This window comes from Cydia pomonella, chromosome 8 (assembly GCF_033807575.1).
Source record: "Cydia pomonella isolate Wapato2018A chromosome 8, ilCydPomo1, whole genome shotgun sequence".
Classification (NCBI taxonomy): domain Eukaryota; kingdom Metazoa; phylum Arthropoda; class Insecta; order Lepidoptera; family Tortricidae; genus Cydia; species Cydia pomonella.
The window spans coordinates 11,765,735-11,788,479 of NC_084710.1; the positions used below are offsets into that span (position 1 = coordinate 11,765,735).

Below are 22,745 nucleotides of genomic sequence, written 5' to 3' on the forward strand. Positions count from 1 at the left end.
TTTCAGTCCACACGCGTATAACGTTATTTTCTCGTCGCCGTTGTTGTGATTTGGAGCCAAATAAAACTGTAAATTAATTAATTACGGTTTATTCAGGGTTATAACACGCGTTCTTTACATGACCTCTTTGGTGACAGAACTCTTTTTGTGTTGCCACTGTAAAATACTGTGACAGGTTATTACACTCTCGATACATATTTTTGCAGCTGACTGTACATAATTATATGACACAGTTCCCATTAGAAGCTAATAATATATCTAACAATAGTATCATATGAGTAGTTCAATACACAATGAGTGTAGCATCAACACATGGGTCCAAAAATATGAAAAAAATCGTGAAAGTAAAGCTTTGTACTTTCAAGGAAAACTATAGCAGACCTGATCGTTTAAGCAGTTTTTGAGGTTTTGCAAAAAGTTTATTTCGACGTACGGGTAACTTCGGAACCCTACGCTGATAGCATGGCCCGAAATGCTCTGGGTAGGTTTGTTTATTATTGATCGCCTGGAGACTAAGCTTGCTTATTCTAAACTAAAAATTTGAGTTTAGATGAACAACTACGCAAAAACGACGTTTACTTTAACAGTCTATTTTTTTGTCTTTATTACCTTAAACACCCTTTCATTCATTCATACTTTCTTTTAAAATTATATCTTCAGTCTAGTGTGACTATTTCGCCACTATCAAGGTATTAGGAGCTTTAAATAAAACTAAAATTGTACGGTTAGTACAAGACAGTGAAAGTGATTTTATCAGCTCTTGTAAAGCGACAGCTGGACTTTACAAATAACACGTGGACTACCGGCCGTTGACTCCAAAATGGTGGTTAACCAAGATTAATTCTCCATTAACTGCAAACTATCAAATTAGTTATCTGTATAATAAGCTATCGATATTACACTTTAAAAAATATGATAGAGCAAAAAACAAAGCAATTAATCACGACGCGTGACTATCAAAATGGCGCTCGAACCGGAAGTTCCTTAAACATCGTGTAGCTCCTAAAGTATTGATCGTAGAGTAAAAATGATTATGGAGCAAAAATCTGAAAAAGATACCCCGCCAAAGTTAACCATCTGTTCTTACGACGCTACGAACAAAATGTTATTTATGTCACCAACAACAACATAGGCCCAACATTGCCATTTCAATTTACTTATTTACTGTACGAGTAACAAAGTAATTTAACTTCGTTCAGTAACTTTTCATAAACAGCACCTTAGGTCGCGTTACGCTACGACAATAACTTTTTGACAACTGACAGCAAACGGCGATAGGGAGGGTGCATGAACTGTAGGAGGCAGCACAGGAGCCGTCAGATTTTTGGCGCGAGGCGTAAATGTGATGTTTATTGTTCCGATGTCGCCCAAAAGATGGCAGAACCTACTATGCGCAAGAAAACACGTGACGTGTAAATGTACATGTTTATGGTTCCGATTCAGGCCACAAGATGGCAGACCCTCCAACGCGCACGGTCCCTATTGCAATTGCAATCGATTGGATCAGAATGAGTTTGCGTAAAGTTTTTTTATTAGTTATGGATCTACCGCTTACCTCAGGCGATTGGTAAATAAAGAAGTTACACTGATTTTCTTGTAGGTAGGTAGTTGAGCATTGGCTAAGCGTAAGCGTAAGCGTTTTCGTCTATTCTTACAAAACAACTATTTATTTATTAACCAACTCACTTATTAGGTCAAAAGTTATGTCACAAAGATTTTTACTGATTTGATCCCTACTTTTTACATAATTGAATCTTACATAAAACAAACACTGGATGGAATAAAATAAATAATTCATGTGTATTGGACTGCCAAAATTGCAGCTGTACGTGTTTTACCAAACCAACCAAACCTACTCGTTGGATGGTTGTCAAAAATATGCGTGTCACTGAAAAGTTAGGGTAAATAGCTGAAGTACAGACTTGTCGGCGAACTAAATGCTGGTAATAAAATAATTTTCTAATAAAAAGGTTCATACAAATATACAATTAAGTGCAACATACACAGAGGACTGGTGCAAAAACGTCATTGTGCTAGTATTGGGAACTACAAATAGATGTGTAATGCGAGGCTGGAGAGTAGCTCGAACAAATGGTGATACTACATAACGTTAAACTCCATTTGGGTATGCACACATATTATACTCGTAAGCTCTCTATGATCAGGAACCATATGTTACTACCGCCATTGCAGCTTTGATCACAATGTTTGCAATTTTGAATAAAACGCCATCTAGACTGATATTAGAATTGAAGTTAATCAACTTCCTTTGTTTTTTTTTTAATGACAGTAATGACAGAGATAGAAAGATCTTAAGTAAAAAGGTACATTCTATTAGGTGTAGGTTCCTGTATTGTTTTACCCAGGAAGTATCACACACTATCAGATTCAAGTACAAAAACTATCAAATATACATAATACAATACTCTTTATGGCACACCTCAATAAAAGAAAACTGTAAAAATCATCGTCATCATAATTTTTAACCTCCAGTCGCCCACTGTTGTGCATAGGCCTCTCTTTGTGTACGCCACTCATTCCGGTCTTGGGCTAGTCGCATCTAGAAGCGTCTCGCACCTTGGTGCGGCGTCGGATCTCGACATTCCTCACTCGGTCTTGAAGTTTAATGCCGAGCATGGCGTGCTCCATGGCTCTAAAAATCACAAACTAAAAAGATGCTAAAAAGTAGGGGTAATACCATCGGCGGTCTTATCACTAAATATTGTGTACATTTGAGATATAGGTACTTGACATTAATACTTCTGCTTTTCCTTAATAGTAAAGTCGAAAACATACGTATTATCTGTAGATACGTAGGTACGCAAACAGTTCCACCAGTTTCTGTTAAGCGCGTCGTACATCCCATCCTCATCTCAGAATCCTATAAATCCTAAAGCATAAGCATCCTATAAAGTAGCCTAGTAAGAGTAAGTAGAACTGACTTCACTAACTAGGATCAAATTTTTAGGACGCTAGTTAGGACGACTGAATTAAGTAGGACAGGTGTGTAAATACCTACCTACCTACCTACCTAACCAGTGAGTTCTGAGTGTGAGAGAACCCACTGGGAATACCTACTTACTTTATTTTCTAAATAATTTCAATGTACTCGTAATGTTGTTGTTAGAGAACCGGCGCAGAGATTGCAAATACAATTATTGTACCTACTTCACATTGACAACGATTTATGCCTAATCTTATCATAACAATTAAATTATGAGTGAACAGGATTAACTCTAGTTCTTAGCTAAGCAAATAATGAAATATCATGCGTATAATATTAATTAACTAGCTTTTACCTGCGTCTTCGGACGGTAATCTAACCTAACCTGATTTATTCTGGTAATAGTTCGTTTTAGGGGGAACCGTAGTTAGCGTAGTTCTAACCTAACCTACAGTTCTGACAAAAGAATGATTTTGTGAAAGGTCGCAGTTTTAACTTAATCTAACCCTTTTATGGCAACAGTTCTTTTTCGTGGAAGTCGATCGCTCAAATTAGTTTTCTTGGTAAAAAATCCTACATTTAGTTGTTTCGGCTCTTGCCTTGATTATAAGTCATAGTCAGTCAGTCAAATCATTACGTATGTTAAGAGTCATTACGTGTAATATAAACATATTAGATAAAACCTCATTCCTGCTTAGATAAAAGATTGCAATGTTGTTATAGTCAGTTGAATACTTTCAGTCAGGATAGTAGTAATAGTAGTATAGTGAAAGTATTCATCTGAGGCATTAAAAGAAATTGTTGAAGGGTTAACTCTGGCTTATGAAATACTAATACCCAGTTATTTGATAAATATCCGTGACGTCATGGTACCTAGTAGTATCGTGAAAGTATTCAGCTGAGGCACTACAAGAAATTTTTGGAGGGTTTACCCTGGCTGATGAAATACTAGTTACTAGATACCTACTCAGTTATTTGACAAAATACCCGTGACGTCAGTGATACGTTGAATTTATTTTGAAGCGGGCGGAAATGTAAAGCATTCTAGTTATTAGTAAATCGTAGCTAAACAGACGCGCACTTACAATTAACGAATGGAAAAAACTGTGTCTTTAGTTCGTTATTAATAGTGATAATTTATATTTATTTATTAAGGTATGTATCATTGATAATAATAATAACATTTAGAGTAAATTGTCTTATTACAAGGGGCATCTACGTGTTGGCTTCGGCCCCACGCACGCCTTCCAAATGTCCGGGACCCCATGGTCCCGAGAATTTGTAAAAGACAGACATAATAATAATAATGCCTGCTGCGACCGGTTCATGGGTGTCTATTGTTGGGCCTGTGAACGGGTTCCAGCAGGCGTTCTACATGACATTAAAGCTCTCCAAGGGGCCTCTACGTGTTGGATCTATATCCCCACGCAAGCCTATCAAAAGACCGGGATTTATAGGCCCGTGAAATCCAAGGAGATACAATAATAATAATATTCTTTATTGTGCACAACGAAAACATGATTAAATACAGCAATTAACATAAAATAACTAAGCAACAACAGATAATTGATTTCATTTTGGGTCGAATAACAAAACTTTGAAGTTACTAATATTTGTGGTTTTAATTTAACTTAGCCTTGGTCATGCAATCGCACTAAATATCGCACTATTTTGCCTCTAGTGTTGACAAGGAAAATTAAACAATTAATTTTTTATTACAATCATTAGTCAAAATGTCCAAAATAATCGTTGAACTTACTTAATTGAAACACTTTTCAGATGTCGGAGTCGCGTGATACGCGTACGTTGAGGTGGCGAGAGTTTAAAAATGCGTTAACTATTAAAAAAATCCTCGATGCTAGCGAACCGGACTCGAAATTATTGAAATTTCTGTCGACTTTGGATTTGACAGCTCTTAGTATAGGATCAACCCTTGGAGTTGGAGTTTATGTGATTGCTGGAGATGTGGCAAAGATCCATGCAGGTCCCGCTGTGGTTGTGTCATTCCTTATCGCAGCTATGGCATCTCTGCTGGCCGGTATCCTAATGTTTTTAGTTAATTTATCTGCGACTTTTTTTGTTTCTACAATATTTACATGTGACGACCGGATTAGCTGGGTAGATTGGTCTTAACGATGCCTGTTTAAATCCAATAAGGGCACACCTAATTATATCAATGTAATAATCATAAATAAATGTTTAACCTTGTAAGATTTTCAGTAATTATTTGAACAACTGATCATCTTGCGACCAATAGTGTAATGTCACTAGGGAATAAATCAAATTATTTTATTAAATATTTAGATTTTTAGTTCAAGTAGTCACACTACTATATTATATATAAGTAAATTATAAACTGAAATAGATGTAATATATATATATAGGTACTAAAGAAAAAGTATCCAAGCCCTCCGGTACCCTCCGTTGGTCACATGCAACTAGCCTGTCAAAGATTAAACATACTCGAGAATTTGAGTCGGGTATAGCCATGAATGAGTGGCCTAGGGGTCAGCATCAGCACGTAAGACACTGGTTCGATTCCGGCCTCGGCCACCGGAGGGCTTTCAGGGCTTGGTCAGTTTTTCTTAATATATGACATCTATTTCAGTTTATAGTGTAATGCCACGCTCGATCATCAGGATAAATTTATTATAAAAGTATAATCGTAATAGGTACGCGATAAAGGACCGTTTTAGTTAAAATATTTTTTTCCTGTACCTATCGTTAATGTTTTATTGAACTACCTACATATTCAATGGCTAGGTAGTCGATTATTTCGTACAAACTTTTTATGTGTTATTATTTTAATGAAATGTTCCAGGGCTGTGCTTTGCCGAATTCGGCACCAGAGTACCGAAAGCAGGTTCTTCGTATGTTTACACCTACGTAACAATTGGAGAGTTTTTGGCATTTATTATTGGATGGGCACTTATCCTTGAATATGTGATTGGCGCTGCAAGTGTTGTCCGGGGACTAAGTAGTTATATAGATGAATTTAATAACAAAACTGTAAGCAATGCATTCAAATCAATTGTTACAATTGAAGTTGATTATATTTCACCTTACATCGACTTTCTTGCTTTTGGAATCACTGTTGCATTTTCGGGTAAGATTTATTACTTGAGAAATATTTGTATCGATACATTATTTCTTTACTTTCTTTATGTTCAATATTTTTCTTTTTTCTTGCAGTGGCTTTGGCATTGGGCGCAAAAGAGTCGTCTGTAGCAAATAACATTTGCACATTGATTAATTTGACAATAATTTTATTTGTTGTAATCGCTGGCTTATTTAAAGGTATACATTTATGTTTATACATGTTTAAATTGAATAATTGTAATTCCAAAACTTATAACTGTTGTGTTCTGTTTTTTTACCTAGCTGACATTGCAAATTGGAGAATAAATGTGGACGAATTACCAAAACTCGAAGGCGTCAATTATGGGTCAGGAGGATTCGCTCCTTTCGGAGTAATGGGCATCCTTTCCGGTGCTGGTGAATGTTTTTATGGGTTTATCGGTTTTGATTGTATCGCGACCGCAGGGGAAGAGGCTAAAAATCCGAAGAAATCATTACCGATTGCTATTGTTGCATCTTTGTTAGTGGTTTTCTTTGCTTATTTTGGGATCTCGTCGGTCCTGACAACAGTTCTCCCGTATTACGACCAAAATACCAAGGCACCTTTTATCTACATGTTTGAATCAGTCGGCTGGAACTGGGCCACTTACGTTGTGAGTGTTGGTGCAATTTTTGGTTTAACTGCGAGGTACATTTTCGATTATTTTCTTACTGATGAAATGAAATTTATGTACATATGTAAAATAAAAGCAATTACTTACCTATAATCATTTTTTAGTTTAGTCGGTGCATTGTTCCCGTTACCGAGAATCATTTATGCAATGGCATCTGACGGTTTATTGTACAAATGGCTAGGAAACGTAAATGAACGATTCCAGACTCCGATGGTTGGAACTTTGTTAGCCGGACTTTTGACGGGTATGTTATTTTCTGTCGTTAAGTACAATATTTGTTTTTAAATTCAAACATAATAATTATCTTTCAGGAACCATTGCAGCATTTTTTGACGTAAATCATTTGTCGAATATGATGAGCCTAGGTACTTTGTTCTCCTATTCAATAGTGGCTGCCTGTGTACTCATTTTAAGGTAATTAATCAATATTAACTTTGAATTAGTCATGCCGATCTACCGCAAACACTAATGGCTCTGCCTACAGAACTGATGACTCTGGGTTTCGAATGACTACGTATAGGTACATATTTGGTTCCCGGATCATTAATCGATCGGATCGTTTAATTTCTTATTACCGCAACTTCCTCAAGATTTCCCATTAAAATAAGTTATTTCAATAATTTATTAGGAACAAGATCTAAACAGCTGTTTGGTCACTTGTTCAAGCCAGACCAATGTTTCGTTTTCAAGTTAGGTAACTTTTTTGTAATATAAAAAAGCACACAGGGGAGCTGAGCTTGACTCTGACTCCCAGAACTAATTCGAATAGTTAATTAGAATTAAGTCGAATTGAGTAATAAATATTTTGATAACATTATTTTCCTACTAGCTTTGCTTTGAGTTATATTCCCTTCCCGAAGGATTATTTCCAAAATAAATGCCTAATATGTCCATCCCAAGCGCCTCAACTACGTAGCAAATTACAACAAAATCATTCCCGAAAAAATCCTAACCGTCACACAGTTACTTTCGCACTTATGATAATTATTGCTACCTAGTATGAATAATATGAATTTAAATTATATTTATTTCGAATAAAGGTACAAAAACGATGGGGCGCCCGAGAACAATTTAGTTGAAGAAACTCTGACAGTAAAAAATAAAGCAAGGCAGTTGATAAATGCCAATAATTTAGTATTTCCAACAAAACATACCTCAAAAATAGTATCGTGCCTTGTCACAATTTTCGGTAAGTATAATATTTTGTTAATAAAAATACTTAAAAAGTTTCGGTATTAGAAATATGAAACTAATTAAAGTAGAACGTAGTAAAACGTGGGTTAAATTAAGGATAAAAGATAGTTGGTTTAACTGAGTAAAATAGATAATAAACGAACACAATTTTACTGTCAAGACTACCATTTATTTTTACAACCACACCAGGTCATAGGTAAAATATTTCTTTATTCTTCAAAAAAAAAAACTGATGAAAAAGTTGTTTTTTATTCAAAAGAGTTTCAAAGTAATATGATGATTTTGAGTTGTTTTTTTATGTGGGCTGGCGGAATCGAATTTTAAGAGATGATTTTGCATGATAAATATTTAATAGCGTTCATATGGATTTGTTTAATAATGTTTTACAGTTAGAATTTTCCCTGCGTGTAGCAACGTTTGTTTAACCCTCATGCCTTGAAACCCTAGTAACGCTCAAAATACCACTTTTCGAACCACTCGTTAAACTCGTGGTTCAATTTTGAAACCTTTAACCTGCTCGGGTATATTAGCACGAGCAGTCTAACAACAACTCTGCCCCCGTGTAAACCAAACAAGTAACTATTGATAATTTTTAATTGATTTTCAGTTGTTGTTAGTTTTTTATCTGCGGGTGTCATCAGGAAATTTGGCGATAACATAATCAACAGAGAAGCATGGGCAATAATTTTAATTGTTGTTTTGATCCTGGCCATGGTTGCCCTTCTGGTAGGCATAAACGCTCAGCCAAAATCTCTCAAGGAACTCCCATTTTCCGTAAGTATGTATTTATTTAAACGGGAATTTTTCTTTATTTCTGTTCGAGTTTCTGAAACATATCAAGATATTAATTAGTAGCATTTTGAAACTGCTACTTAAAAGGTGACGTTCGGATTGAGACTAGAGTAATGCAGCTTTCTAAAATTATGGTAAAAAGTTTAGTTTTTCCATGTTTTTTCCTTTGCTGAACTTACCCCATACTCATGCTCAACTTACCTCACTATCGAGTCGGGTTGAGCACGTCTGACTTTGGTTACAATAATTTTCTGCTATGCTATAGGTACAAAGCAAAAAAAAAATGTCTAAGTCATTTAACTCAGATAAAACAATCAAAGCAGGTATCATATTTGGTTTATCATTATAAATCGCAACAACAACCACATGCTCAACAACGCCTCCCTACCGTAATATCGTGTTAACAGAAAGCAGAAAGGAGTAGAGCTTCAAGAAAGCATAATTATATTATTATATTCATAGTTTAGTAGGTAGGTAAGGTACTAAATTATTTTACAAATAAACAAGAATCATCATTATCAAACTCTTCAGTTAATTCATTTACTAAGGCCACTTCACAGATATTTGTCGTCAAGATTATATTACTATCAGACCGTTGCCTTGTATTAAATATAAATAATATTTTTTCTACTCGTCGACGTTGATGGTTGAAATTAGACTTCGTATACCAAATTATAATCGCATACTTTTCACTACAGGCTCCCAACTCAACTATAACGACTTCATTACGAAACACTTTAGTGTACTATAATGAAACATTTCTCATCTTTCAGGTGCCATTAGTACCTTTTCTGCCAGCAACGAGTATCTTCATAAACTTCAATTTAATGTGGGGTTTGAACGCTATCACTTGGGCACAATTCGGAGGTTGGATGATAATCGGTAGGTCAAAAGATCTTTTTCTTATTTTTACAACTAATTTATGTACGTATAAACCTTATCATCGATTCTTCGTTACAGGTTTCTTCGTCTATTTCACGTACGGCATCAAAAACAGTATTCATAATGCAAAGTCAACTGCTAGTCTGGAGAAAGTAGAGAATCGTGCCATTAAATAATTGAAAATATTTTTTTATACCATGTCGGTCGCAAACAAGCATACGGCCCGCGCAGTCACCGTAGCCCATCGACGCCTGCAACTCCTAAGGTGTTACATGCTCGTTTCCAACCCTTTAAAACCATTACAGTGTACATTAATTTTTAACAAGCAGTAACGTCTGCGAACGATGCTATTAAGCTTAGAATAAATTTAAAAGTGAAAAAATTACTGTCTTGGGTGAGACTTGAACTCACGGCCTCTGTAGTTTAAGACAGTAATTTTTAATTTATTCTAAGCTCATTACAGTGTACACTCGAGAAAACCTCGGCATCGGGCTCAATCCACAGCCGGAGTTTTTAAACCGAACAGTGCGCGATTATTTAGGGTCACCATGCCGACGGCGAAAGGTGCGGTGATAGAAAGCGGCAGTTTGCATCATGTCAAATAATTATTCAGAGCACAGCGCATGTCTTCAGAACACAGCCCATTGTACAAGCGGTAGAACACACACACAAGGAGGCAGTCTCTCCTTAGACTTCAAGGTTCAATGCCGCTTGTGAGTTTTACAACTACGAATTGTTTGATGTACAGTCGACATCAATAGTAGATAGTAGTGGATAAAAGGACGCGCCAAAGGTATCTGCCGCCCTGGAATACTTTTCCAAATGGAGATTAGAGCTATATCTCTACAGTTTGCGTTCAAAAGTATCTGCCACAGTGTAATTGTTCTACACATAGAGATAAATTTCTTCTTGTTAAGTTATTAAAGAATGGTATACTTAGTGTAATGTTGTTCGTGAATTTTTACCGCAAAGGAAGTTACAAAATGATCCGTGGTCGTGATGTATAGCATCACACAATACTTTTACGCGTAGTCTGAGGGCCTTGCGGGGATCGTTCTCTTTCACTCCAATGGAGGCGTTAATAGTGACAGGGAAAGATGCCCGCAATAGGGTTGTTTCCATCTACAAATCTTAGGGCAGAATTGTATCCCAATAAATTCTTTTGGATTATAAGAACATGTTAAACTACTTGGGGACCTATAATGACCATATTTTTGTAGGTAAATATTGAATTTAATATATCTTTTGGCACACGTCACGTGACTAAACTCGAAACGTCATTGAAGATTCTGATGACGTCACAACTCTCGGATTGACAGTTAGGCGATAAACAACAAATGACAAATGTCAGTTGACAGTGTATCTTCTACGTATGTATGTAGTTGTGTCAAACCGTAAACTGTGACGTCACACAATTTTCAAAGAGCGTTTTGGGCGCGAAAGCATCTGTCAAAATATATTTTATTAATTTAACATATTTAAAGCCGTTTTTAGTATAAAAGTTGAATTTTAGGGCAACTTTTAGTTAATGTAGAACGTAATACAAGCGTTTCAAAAAATTGGAAACAACCCTATTTACGACCTTCGATGTTCGAGGTTATACCCTTTTCCGCTACTTTTGTTGCTGACTATTAGTTTATTAAACACATTGTTGCCACAATCTTGACATACCTATTTATCGGTCTGTAATTTTTATTAAATATGGCTCTCCGACTAAAGTCGGATTACAAATTCTACAGTATTTTAAGAATCTGTTAATTTCAATTGTAACTTAAATATGTATGCAGTATAAGTGTCAGTTGTGAATTTTATGATTCTATTAGTAAGTAGTTTTAATTCATACTTCGTTCGCGTTAAGAATGCAATAAAAGCATCATTGTCCGCCGGCCTAGCCACGCCCGTAACCATTCAAATCGTTTCTAATCAGAAAATCAAGTTCACAGTGACCAGTTGAAGGCATAGGTATTTTCTAATTAGGAACGGTTTGATTGGTTACGAGCTTCACCAGGCTGGCGGCCAATGATGATCTTACTGCATTCTTAACGCGAACGAACTATAGAACAGCCAAACTATACTTTAAATTCACCGCAAAACCTCTTTAGCAACCACCTGCGATAAGTGTTAAGTAGACTTGTAGTATGTTAATTTTGTTACGAATTTATAAATAAAATAAAAGATCTTATTGAAACATTATGTTGTTATTTTAAATTAAGTTCGTTGAAGGAAATAAATACACTGTATAAGTTATTCAAATATTTATTTTATTCATTATAATGAATATTCTGAACCGTTAAAACCTTAGGAATGCATTAAGTGGGTACAGCGTAGGTACGTAAAAATAAATTAAGTACTAAAAAATTACTTCAAAAAATTTCGCTATATTATACAATGTTAACTACGGTTTATCATATAAACCATTTTACAATTCAGTTTTTACTTCACTCGTGTATGTACATTATAATATACCTAATACGCTTGAAAAGTATAATTATGTACATCAAAAACTAAATGCAGTTATTGGCTTGACAATCTATTTATGTTGTCTATATTTAATTTCTCCCTTTGTTATTTGCGAGTAATTAGGCCTACATATTTTAAACATTTGTAAAAATAATAAAAAGGACTAAATAAATTAAATCTGTCTGGCCACGACTTTCAATTACATGTCCAGGTATTATGAAAACGTAAAATATTGCATTTATATTGTAATAACATATCCTAAGGCCTTCAAACGTAATCATCTAATCATATTATGCGATAATTTACTGTTTAGAATGCACCTGTACTAATGTTCAATGAACACGCTGAAAACATGCCTACATGCAGGGCGTTTTCATGTCTAGGCATAGGTACCCAGAGATTATTATGTAGGCCATTCAGGACAACTATTACTACGGCGCCAACCCCGAATTTGTAAAAGAAAAGGAATCGGTCTCATAGAAATCATCGACATATGATTCGCCGAGATATGTGATGTTCAGGTGCCAACAGTAAAAGATATAATATAACATTTAAAGCTTTTGCCTTTTGAACACATTTTGAAACATATTGAAAACCTGGTCTATCACGAATTTCCCGCGACCACGACTAGTGAAACTTGCGTTGAAACGTCGGAAATAAAGGTAGCAAAATAAATTCGCGATAGAATGTGCTTATGTGTACTGAAGTTGTATAGCGTTAGAAAAAGCTTATGTTTCGCATTATTTCAGGCCATTTGGAAATAACATAAAATATAACCAATAGGAACAGGGACGATTATGAAGTGATATATATCCGATTTTATGAAAATAAAAACAAACATTTTAGATTAGACGATACTTCCGCGAAGCCGTAATTCCATAGAATATTTTTTTACGATATAAGCTTGTATTAATATTATGTGTGACCTTTATTTTGTGCATGATTAACCAATTTAAATAAATTTAGAATGTACGGTAAGTTAGGCAACGTCTATCACATCGTAACCTAATGCTACCACTATAATACTACTGCTTCGCTCATAATCGCTCAACGTTACAGCATCGCATTCAATACATATATACCTAAAATAATTTATTATGATCATATTCTTTATATATATATATATATATATATATTTATAAAACATATTGGATGGTACAACACAACCAGACAAGCAGTCACAACATAATTACAATAGTTTACTATAAGCATGTATATGTATAGGGTATTATTTCACAAATTTGCTTAATAACAATTTTTAAGCACATAATTAGACAGTAGTAATTATTGGCAATTGGTGTATATTGCCCATTATCATGAATAAAAACGTAGGGTAAGAAATCTAAACGACTCAGTATAGGAAAGTCTGTTACCAGAAGTTAGAAGTAGTTTTCAGAAATTATGGCAACAATTATTTTAAATATTAAAGCACAAAAAAATTACCGAGCTGACCGGGTGTCGGCGTTTCAACCCCTTGGCTCGATTACCCAAACGCAAGCAACATCTCCGATTTACCTTCATTTCGTTCAATAGCAATCCGTTACAGTTTTAAAGTTGCCCATACTGACTCATTTGAATTCTTAACCCTGTATTAAATGGCATCATAGTCAATCCTTTCAATCGATACCACAATTATGTCTATACTATAATGAATAATAATTTTCTTACAATAATATTATGTCAAATAAATGATTCAGATATGTTTACAAAAGGTACATTATACGATACAAAAAGTTAACATTTAAATCATTTCTGTACATATAGAAAAATATATTAACTATATGGCTCTTGATACATAATGTAATTTATATACCACATACTAGTTCAAATGAAACTTTGGTTCAATATCTCCTATTGTTTTAAACACATATAACATAATTTCAATGTTTTACTGGAATGTGCGAATCACATAAAGAGGGTTGCAAACATCACAATTACGTAAATATACATCTCTCGCCCCAAGGGACTGTGCGTGATCCAAAAAATGGCACAAATTTTGTATTCATAAATAGCGCGTTATACTTAATCTACGACGACATTTATTACCATATTTGTTTAGGCAGTATGCGTTGCTCAAATCGTACAGATGTCAGTTTCAAGAAGACAAAATGGATATGTATACCATAAAATCTTTTCAAGGGTGATCTGATATTTCTTTATTAACTTGTTTACTTACTTATTTTAGAACAGCAGTTTTTAGATATTAAGGATTATTTAAAAAACCTGTTTCAAATTTTTCATTTAATAAAAAATATACCAAATCACTCGTGAACATATTTTATTGTGTACACACACAGTATGATTTGTCATTTATAAAAAAAAATATCGGTGTTTGCAATTTCGACTTACATTCAGCCATGGCACACCTAAGTACATTCACAAAAAAATCCCTTTCGCTATAATAATAAATGTAAACATGCATCACATTATAAAATTTCATTACATAAGAGTTACAATGCATACATCCGATCGCGTCACTAAAATCGAGTAAAGCTTTCCATTACATTATTAGAAATATCATAAGAAATAACCATGAAGAATAGAGACGACATTAAATAAACGCGATTATAGTCTACTCAATATTACTCGGTGTGTTTCCGTTTTTTTAGGGTTCCATACTCAAAGGATAAAAACGAGGCCTTAAAGAACAAAAATAAAAAGAAGATAAGATATTTTTCACCGTTTTTCTATTATCTTTGTACTTAGTTCAGGTTTTTACCGAGCCTTAATTCGTATTCATCTGGTTCAATTGAAAAGTAATGAATTAATATGTGGACTAGTTAAGTCCGTTAAAAAAAATTTTAAACGATCCACGAAGGCCGTTGAGCAAGTTTTATATGGGGCCAACCCTGAAATCTTACCTAAAATATCAATGTCATATGTCGTCCTCATATATCAATCTTATTATATTCCGTAGCTAAATGTTGTCTGGAGAGGAAACACGCCAACAAATATAAAATAGGCTATACCTACTTAGACCATTACTAGGATCGAATGGTTTCGGAACTACATGAACATTCTCTAGAACACTTTATATACGCAGTTTCATATAAATATAACGCACGGACTCTCTCTGAGCGGGACATGCTGTGCACTCGTGTTAACAATTGAAAGTTGCTAAAATTGTTAAATTTTCCATATCACATACACAATCGGCGCGTTACAGACAGTGCTATCCACGTAGGTGCGTTCTGTTCTGTCTTTCCATACTAATTGTTCACAATTAGTGTGGAAAAACAGTGGGTGTGCCATCGTGAACCGAGATAATTGTACATGTTTATATGTGAATCGTAGTAAAAAGAGTCTGATTGGAGCACTCACTCGGCCGGGAAGCGGACTGGCGCAAGCTACACCTGCGTGACGCAGTGCGCCAGCTTGTGCAGCTCGCTCTGCAGGGCGGCGCGCTGCTCCGTCTCGGCTGCCAGCTTGCTCGTCAGCTCTACACCTGCGTGACGCAGTGCGCCAGCTTGTGCAGCTCGCTCTGCAGGGCGGCGCGCTGCTCCGTCTCGGCTGCCAGCTTGCTCGTCAGCTCTACACCTGCGTGACGCAGTGCGCCAGCTTGTGCAGCTCGCTCTGCAGGGCGGCGCGCTGCTCCGTCTCGGCTGCCAGCTTGCTCGTCAGCTCTACACCTGCGTGACGCAGTGCGCCAGCTTGTGCAGCTCGCTCTGCAGGGCGGCGCGCTGCTCCGTCTCGGCTGCCAGCTTGCTCGTCAGCTCTACACCTGCGTGACGCAGTGCGCCAGCTTGTGCAGCTCGCTCTGCAGGGCGGCGCGCTGCTCCGTCTCGGCTGCCAGCTTGCTCGTCAGCTCTACACCTGCGTGACGCAGTGCGCCAGCTTGTGCAGCTCGCTCTGCAGGGCGGCGCGCTGCTCCGTCTCGGCTGCCAGCTTGCTCGTCAGCTCTACACCTGCGTGACGCAGTGCGCCAGCTTGTGCAGCTCGCTCTGCAGGGCGGCGCGCTGCTCCGTCTCGGCTGCCAGCTTGCTCGTCAGCTCTACACCTGCGTGACGCAGTGCGCCAGCTTGTGCAGCTCGCTCTGCAGGGCGGCGCGCTGCTCCGCCTCGGCTGCCAGCTTGCTCGTCAGCTCTTCGATGGCTGCGTTGAACTTCGCATTTTGTACTTCAAGTAGCTTCTCCAGATTTGATATCTGTGGTGACAGAAAATATACATCTATGAAATCTGGAGCCTCAGACATAAGCATAATCAGTAAAAATATTAATAAAACGAGAAAAATATGAATGGGGCAACCCCAGTTTATGGCGTAAGCTCAAGCTCACTTTGACGGGCTACGATACGGAAAACTGATTTTACTATTATCAACAAACATTATGGCAATATTTCGAATGATTGAAAAAACAATGCATCATCTTTAAAATAATCATACCCTATTATTAAGTTGGGCAACAAGCGTTTCGACGGAGTCGCTCCGTTCCCGCTGCCGCCTCTCCAGCGTCGTCGTCTTCTCCAAAACTGCCGGCTTATCCGTCTTCTCCACCTTCTCTTCCGTCTTCTCCAACCGCTCGACGGTGCTTTTCTCGAACACGCCCGATTTGGAGCTGCTCACTTCGTTCTTCTCCGATGTGAGGGTGGTTTTCTCTGTTGGACGATGATCAATCAGTTATTGATTTTTATTCATTAGTATCACGTTAATCATAAAATAAATTAGTATTCATTAACATACATACATTATTTCGCTGTATTATTATTTATTAATATTGATTAATAATTTAACCACCAATTTTTTCACCTTTAGATGCGTCCAGGTTACCCCAGGTCTGGTAAATGCGACTGACGCTCTACGCGTAGATCGCTTGCGTATTGCGTAATGTACGTGCGAATATTTCGCAAACAGGATCTTATCGTATATCGATCATTTTATGTGCAAGCATTCTATGGTTTTGCGACCAAACTGAAGTACTGAGAACATGATAGTAGGTATATTAGATACCATAAAACGTAGCCTCATATCGGTCGGGCGCCCCGTGGCGGCATAGCGAGCACGGAAGGTAAGTAAGTCGTATACGTACGAATATCAATTTTAGCGTTCTTGTTGTCGTTGTCTGGAGTGCTGCGGAGCATGGCGGCGGGCGCGGCCGGCCTCTTGATGTCGTCCAGCATGGCCAGCAGCGTGCGCCCTGCCAGGGACACAGGAACCCGTATACTATTCATACTTATTCCGTAAAAAGTGCGGTATTTATCATAAAAATTGACAAAATCTGGCGCGTAAATAAAACTGAAATCATTTTCTCATGTAATATAATAAAGTCATATTTTGATCTTGTTTGTAGTTCATTATTTCCTAATGAAAATGAACATATTGTCAATTGACCATTAGTAACACGTCTTTCAACAATATAATTATTTTTTAATAAATGAAGGTTTTCTATACCAGCAGCGGTAGGCGAATGGACAGGCCTGGCGGCGGGCTCGGGATCCTTCGGCGCTGCCGTCTTGTTGTCCGCCGAGTGACGCACTTTCGTCTGGAAATTAATACTACGTTGTTACATCGCTCTGTTGATGTTGTTAGCACTCCTTAGGTATAGAGTGATCATTTACATATACACTTAGGTGCAAAACTCTCTCAATAGTAGCATCTTAGTAGAATGTGGAAAAGTTGATGTCTATCAAGGGGAGGGGCACATGATTAATACTAAATTTCTTAATAGTGTATGATTCCCTTATTGGAGTTTCCATAGGAAGAATTAGTAATATTCTACATGTTTGCGAGAAAGGATTGCGTTTAAGTGTTATGGAACAGTTAGAAATAATTAGGTATAACAATAGAGGGATGATTTTTAACGAACAGTTGAATGATGCATCGTCGCCCTTATTACGATTTTTTTTCATCTCACTGCGCTTGCACAGTAGAGGCCAAGGTATAAATATGGTTTTTATACTTTCGGTGGTGGATTGTTATATTTATTTGCGAATTTATTTTTGCGGTGGGTGGAAACATTAATTGCATGTAAAAATACTTGTAACGTGAAAAAAATAACTGTTTTAATTAATATGGATTTCCGGAAAGTAACGCCTGATTATATTAACTATTGGGACAGTTTTGCACCTAGATGTATTGGTACCCTAGTTCACACTCGTACTAATTACGCGGAAAATTTGGTTGTAATATACACCTTCTGCTTGTGCACTATGGCATAGGGAAATAAGTAAGCATAGAGTGTTACTTGACGCTAGATGTCGACTGCTAAATAACCCGCGTTTTGGTAAGAAAACTGATGTATACAGTTAGCCCTCTATACTTAGTTATTTCTATGGCTACAGTAGTAATTAGAACAGCATTTTAGTAATGAGTAAGAGTGTAAACTAGAGAAGCCCTCCAGCGGCCGCCACGCCTGTGTCGGGGTACCTGCGGGGTCCATTCGGTAGCCAACAAAAACCGACACGAGTTGCGAATTACCTATTCATCATCTAAGTATCATACAACGTTTATCAGTACTTATGGCCCTTTAAATTGTTGACATAGTTACGTAATGTGGTAATTATCGCGCTAGTGCGGTAAAGTAGCACCATATGTACTGTAAAGAACTATTGTGATTATTGCATGTACACCGTGTCCAATAAGTTCGAATACAGTTATGATCCTTAATGAAATAAATGTACGCGTAGTTTATGTTATGAAAATTATATTAAATGAAAGCCACATTTATATACAATATTTACAACAAATGTTTTGGAATTACTCCACCTTTAACTTTTTTTACAAGTTTCAAACGTTTCTCAAAAGAGTCACAAGCGGCACGCACCGCATCCATCGGCATATCGTCCCATATTTGCACGATAACCTTTTTAAAATGGCTCAGGTTTGCGACTTTATAATTATTTAGCTTCGAGAGCATGTATGACCATACGAAATAATCTAGTACGTTTAAATCTGGAGAACTTGGTGGCCATTCATTTTTCGGCAAAAAATCGGTCAAATTAGCCTTGCACCAAGCTTGAACAGCGTTTGCCGTATGCGACGGAGCTCCGTCTTGTTGGAAAACATAATAATCGTCTCCAAACATATTTTTTAAATTTGGGGCAACATTTTTCTCCAAAACCTCCGATTTATAGTATGCCGCATTGATTTTAACGCCTTTATCAATAAAAACTAGAGGCAGTTTGCCCCTCTTACAAAGAGCACCCCAAACCATCACTGATGGTGAGCTCTGGAACCTAGGCACATTCTTTTCATACTCTGGAATGTCTTCTATCCGTGCTGCCCACAACCGGTCGTTCTGGGCGTTATGAGGCTGCTCTAACACAAAGAGTTTCTCGTCCGAGAAAACAAATTCGTCACCTGCGTGCCAAGAAAGTATGGTGCTACATCTTTCTACTCTCTTTTTCTTGGTTGCATCTGAAATGCCATGTACTTTTCGTTTTTTATAAGCATGACATCCAAGATCTTTTTTCAATATATTATGTACAGATCCCCTGGAAATTTTCAGATCAGCAGCTAATTTTCTAATAGAACGGTGTTTTTTCCGCCGAATTCGCTCTCTTATAGCCTTTACCACTTTTTCAGTTCTAGCTGAGCGGGGCCGACCGGATCTTTTCCTGTCCTCTGTAGAAGAGATCTCTTTATACCTTTTTATAGTAGTATAAACCAGATTCCGTTTAATTCCATGGGGTTGTAACGCCTTGAATATAGCACATGGCCTGTCGCCTTTAAGGAATTTTCTAATAATTTCTTCACGAACGTACTTCATCGTGTATTGAAGCCAAACTAAAAATACGTGACTTATGAAATTATAGTACTATGTTTATGTCAATATACTTTTTAAATTAAAATAAGAATTTTATAGCCAGCGATCCGTATGTCTATACAGCAAGTGCTAAAAGTTTGTATTCGAACTTATTGGACACGGTGTATATACTTTATATATAAGTGAGCGTACCATCGCCCACACTGTTAACTGTCAACCGGTGGACCATAAGGTCCACCGATTGACAATACAAAAGGCAAAAGGACCACCGATGGAAAGTTAAGAGTGTTGCTGTTTGTACATGGAAGGGGCATTCGTTTCAAAATTGCTTTTACCGTAATCTAATTAATGAAACAATATATAGTCGTCCTAAAAGATTATATGTATAGGCTTTACAAACTGTTTAAAATATATAACAATGATCATATGTAAAATAAAATCACGAACCTCTTCAAAACTCTCGAGAACGGACATTCTGCTGCTAATAGATGACGTGCTCTTTGACATTTCCATCGAATGTGACGATCTCTTTTCTTCTAGACCAACCTCCAAAATTCTGAAAAGCAAAGAGAGTAAATGATAGAGAGAAGAAAAGTAACATGAACGGCAATAGGTGTGCCAACTTAAGACTTCTGGACAGAAAATTGCGTGAACTGCATTTTTTTTTTCTATGGGATCTAGAATATTCAATCACATATCGAATGAAATAAAAGGTTTACCAACACCTTCATTTAAGCTACACCTAAAGGAATTACATGAACAAAAAAGCGTGGCACGTAATTAGTATTGTCTGATGTAACATAATTATTTTACAGTACATATGGGGCTACTTTATAGCACTAGTGCGAGAAGTAGCATATTATGTTACTGTGTCGAACATTTAAAGGGCCATATGTACTGTAAAACGTTGTACGATACATGTGCGAAGAGGTAATTCGCAACTCGTGTCGATTTAAAACACTCCCTTCGGTCGTGTTTTAATTTATCGCCACTCGTTTCGAATTTCCTATTTTTCGCACTTGTATCGTAATGTACTATTATGTTACTATTATGTTAATTTAATTTATAATGCAAGTAGTTTAAGAATATTGTACGCCTTAAAGGCAAGTTTGCCTTAAAGGGCTTGCCGTCGAAGCTAGTCTTCTTGTCATGGTAGAGCTTGATGTAGTAGTAGACATACCTGTCGGTGCTGCCGGTGCCCTTGCTGGGCTTGCCGTCGAAGCTGGTCTTCTTGGCCTGGTTGAGCTTGAGCTCCTCCATCCACGGCGCGCGGTGCTTCTCCCACTCGCGTGCCCGCGGTTTGATCTCCTCCGGCTTCTCGCCAGCGGCCGGCTTGTCGCCTGGAACTTAAAGTCATATTTTATTTTATTTTTTCGTTTATAGATCACATTTGACTGACCGTTTAATCCTATAGAGAACAAAATTGGTTTTATATCTGTTCAAATTTAATTAAAATTGAACATAATATGTAATTATGATTAATTGATTACCGGCGACATGAAACAACTGGTTTAAACGCCAAAGACGTCAAATGAAGCGCGCGGATACGGCCCAATATCAACCATCGTGCATGGCGTGTAAGGGGTTAAGTTAATGAACCTCGGAGTTACAAAAGTACTTGGTAAGGATTATCTGGGAAGAACTTATGAGATGATTTTTAATGGACACACCTGTTATAGGATCACAAAACTCAGAAATCAATAGTACTGCTACTGCTAATAACTGTTTTTTTTTTTTTCGTTTTACGGACGTTTTATAGACATATTACATCCAAACAAATCAATTATAGTTACCTTCATGTCCATTACTTAATCCGATTTGTTGTGGAGTATCATCCCGCAACGCTTGACTAGGGGGTCGGCGCCGCGGCGCTTTTACTCTGAAATTGAATTATTATTTATTAATTTCAAACTTAGTGTTTAGCGGATAATATATGATGCGTTCTGTTATCTATAGGAAGGAAGCGTAGTGTAATAAATAACAGGAAAAAGGTTTTTCCCCGCTACAGGCGGAGTTATTTCTAACCTAGCATAAGCGGCGCCTTATACGAGATACTGGGTCCGAGAGAACGCGTAGTGACTCATATATGCCAGTGTAACTATCTCCTATCGCCACAACATCATGACTCATGAGCAGCTCACCCCGTTAGTCGGATTTTTCAGTAGTAAAATGTTCACGAAAAGTCCGGGAATTACTGCGATGCCTAGCGCTTATTCCTACAGTGTACAGTCACTATCATCACTATCACTATATCGGAGCGGCCAAGGTGCTCAAAAATTTCTGAATACCCGCGGACCCGGGTATGTCCTTAAACTACGTCCAAAAGAGAGGTATGGGCAATGTGAATGTCATCTCGCCTTGTGTGGTAGGGCACAGCGCAGCGGATGTCATTCCAGATCTAGAGCAGAGCCCAACTGGGGAAGTACCTCCACCTTACAGAAAACAGCAGCCAAATAACACTTGACCCTACTCATAGTGTTGTGTTCCTGCCGGTGAGTAAGGTTGCCAGAGCTCAACGAGGGGGGTGGGGTTAGGGTCGGCAACGCGCATGTAACTCCTCTGGAGTTGCAGGTGTACATAGGCTACGGAGACTGCTTACCATCAGGCAGGCCGTATGCTTGTTTGCCACCGACGTAGTATAAAAAAATAAAATAAATAAATAAAAATACACTCTAAAGGGGCCCACTGACAGCCCGCCGAACGGTATCGGCCTGTCAGCTGTTCGGAACTGTTAACTTTTTGTTCTAATTGACAGGCCGATACCGTCCGTAGGCGTGTTCAGATATTTGTGAGCAACTTGGCCGGATATATCTGATGGCAACTGTACAACAACGGGCTTCATCACGGATTCGTCCAGTTTGCACATTATTTAAAGGCGTAATTGCAACAAAGATGAGAGAGAGATAACGATATAAGTAGAGTCCAAATTTATATTCGTAATAGCTTTATGATTACTAGACACTAATTTTATTTTTAAATAGGTAATTCTGTGACTGTGTCCTTAAAAGTTTGCCGACCCCT

At 37.4% G+C, this 22,745-nt stretch overlaps 2 protein-coding genes across 3 annotated transcripts in view; one reads left to right on the top strand and one right to left on the bottom strand.

Moving 5' to 3' along the window:
- The first annotated feature begins 355 nt into the window (after positions 1-355).
- Positions 356-11,752, top strand: LOC133520589 (cationic amino acid transporter 2-like). The gene is made up of 11 exons (XM_061855092.1): positions 356-4,099; positions 4,724-4,982; positions 5,766-6,050; positions 6,137-6,241; positions 6,326-6,710; positions 6,801-6,940; positions 7,008-7,110; positions 7,737-7,885; positions 8,498-8,664; positions 9,456-9,564; positions 9,643-11,752. Exons 2-11 carry the CDS (start codon positions 4,724-4,726, stop codon positions 9,738-9,740), a joined length of 1,800 nt encoding a protein of 599 aa, XP_061711076.1. The 5' UTR covers positions 356-4,099; the 3' UTR covers positions 9,741-11,752.
- Positions 11,753-11,804: 52 nt separating this feature from the next.
- The window catches only part of LOC133520586 (SH3 domain-containing kinase-binding protein 1-like), a 40,536-nt gene continuing 29,595 nt past the window's right edge, over positions 11,805-22,745 (bottom strand). For both annotated transcript variants that reach the window (XM_061855091.1, XM_061855090.1), the window contains exons 10-16: positions 21,518-21,603; positions 20,905-21,070; positions 20,172-20,280; positions 17,411-17,501; positions 17,049-17,156; positions 16,406-16,617; positions 11,805-16,168 (exon numbers count right to left, since the gene is read on the bottom strand). In XM_061855091.1, the coding sequence (XP_061711075.1) occupies positions 16,016-16,168; positions 16,406-16,617; positions 17,049-17,156; positions 17,411-17,501; positions 20,172-20,280; positions 20,905-21,070; positions 21,518-21,603 (925 nt within the window). In that variant the 3' untranslated portion in view covers positions 11,805-16,015. The remainder of the gene's footprint in view (positions 16,169-16,405; positions 16,618-17,048; positions 17,157-17,410; positions 17,502-20,171; positions 20,281-20,904; positions 21,071-21,517; positions 21,604-22,745) is intronic.

What these genes read in the sequence shown, in the direction of transcription:
- LOC133520589 (XM_061855092.1), top strand. Translation starts at nt 4,724, where the DNA reads ATGTCGGAGTCGCGTGATACGCGTACGTTGAGGTGGCGAGAGTTTAAA. An exon ending in AATCACTGTTGCATTTTCGG is followed by an intron (nt 6,051 to 6,136) that starts GTAAGATTTATT and finishes TTTTTCTTGCAG; the next exon opens with TGGCTTTGGCATTGGGCGCA. An exon ending in AATCGCTGGCTTATTTAAAG is followed by an intron (nt 6,242 to 6,325) that starts GTATACATTTAT and finishes TTTTTTACCTAG; the next exon opens with CTGACATTGCAAATTGGAGA.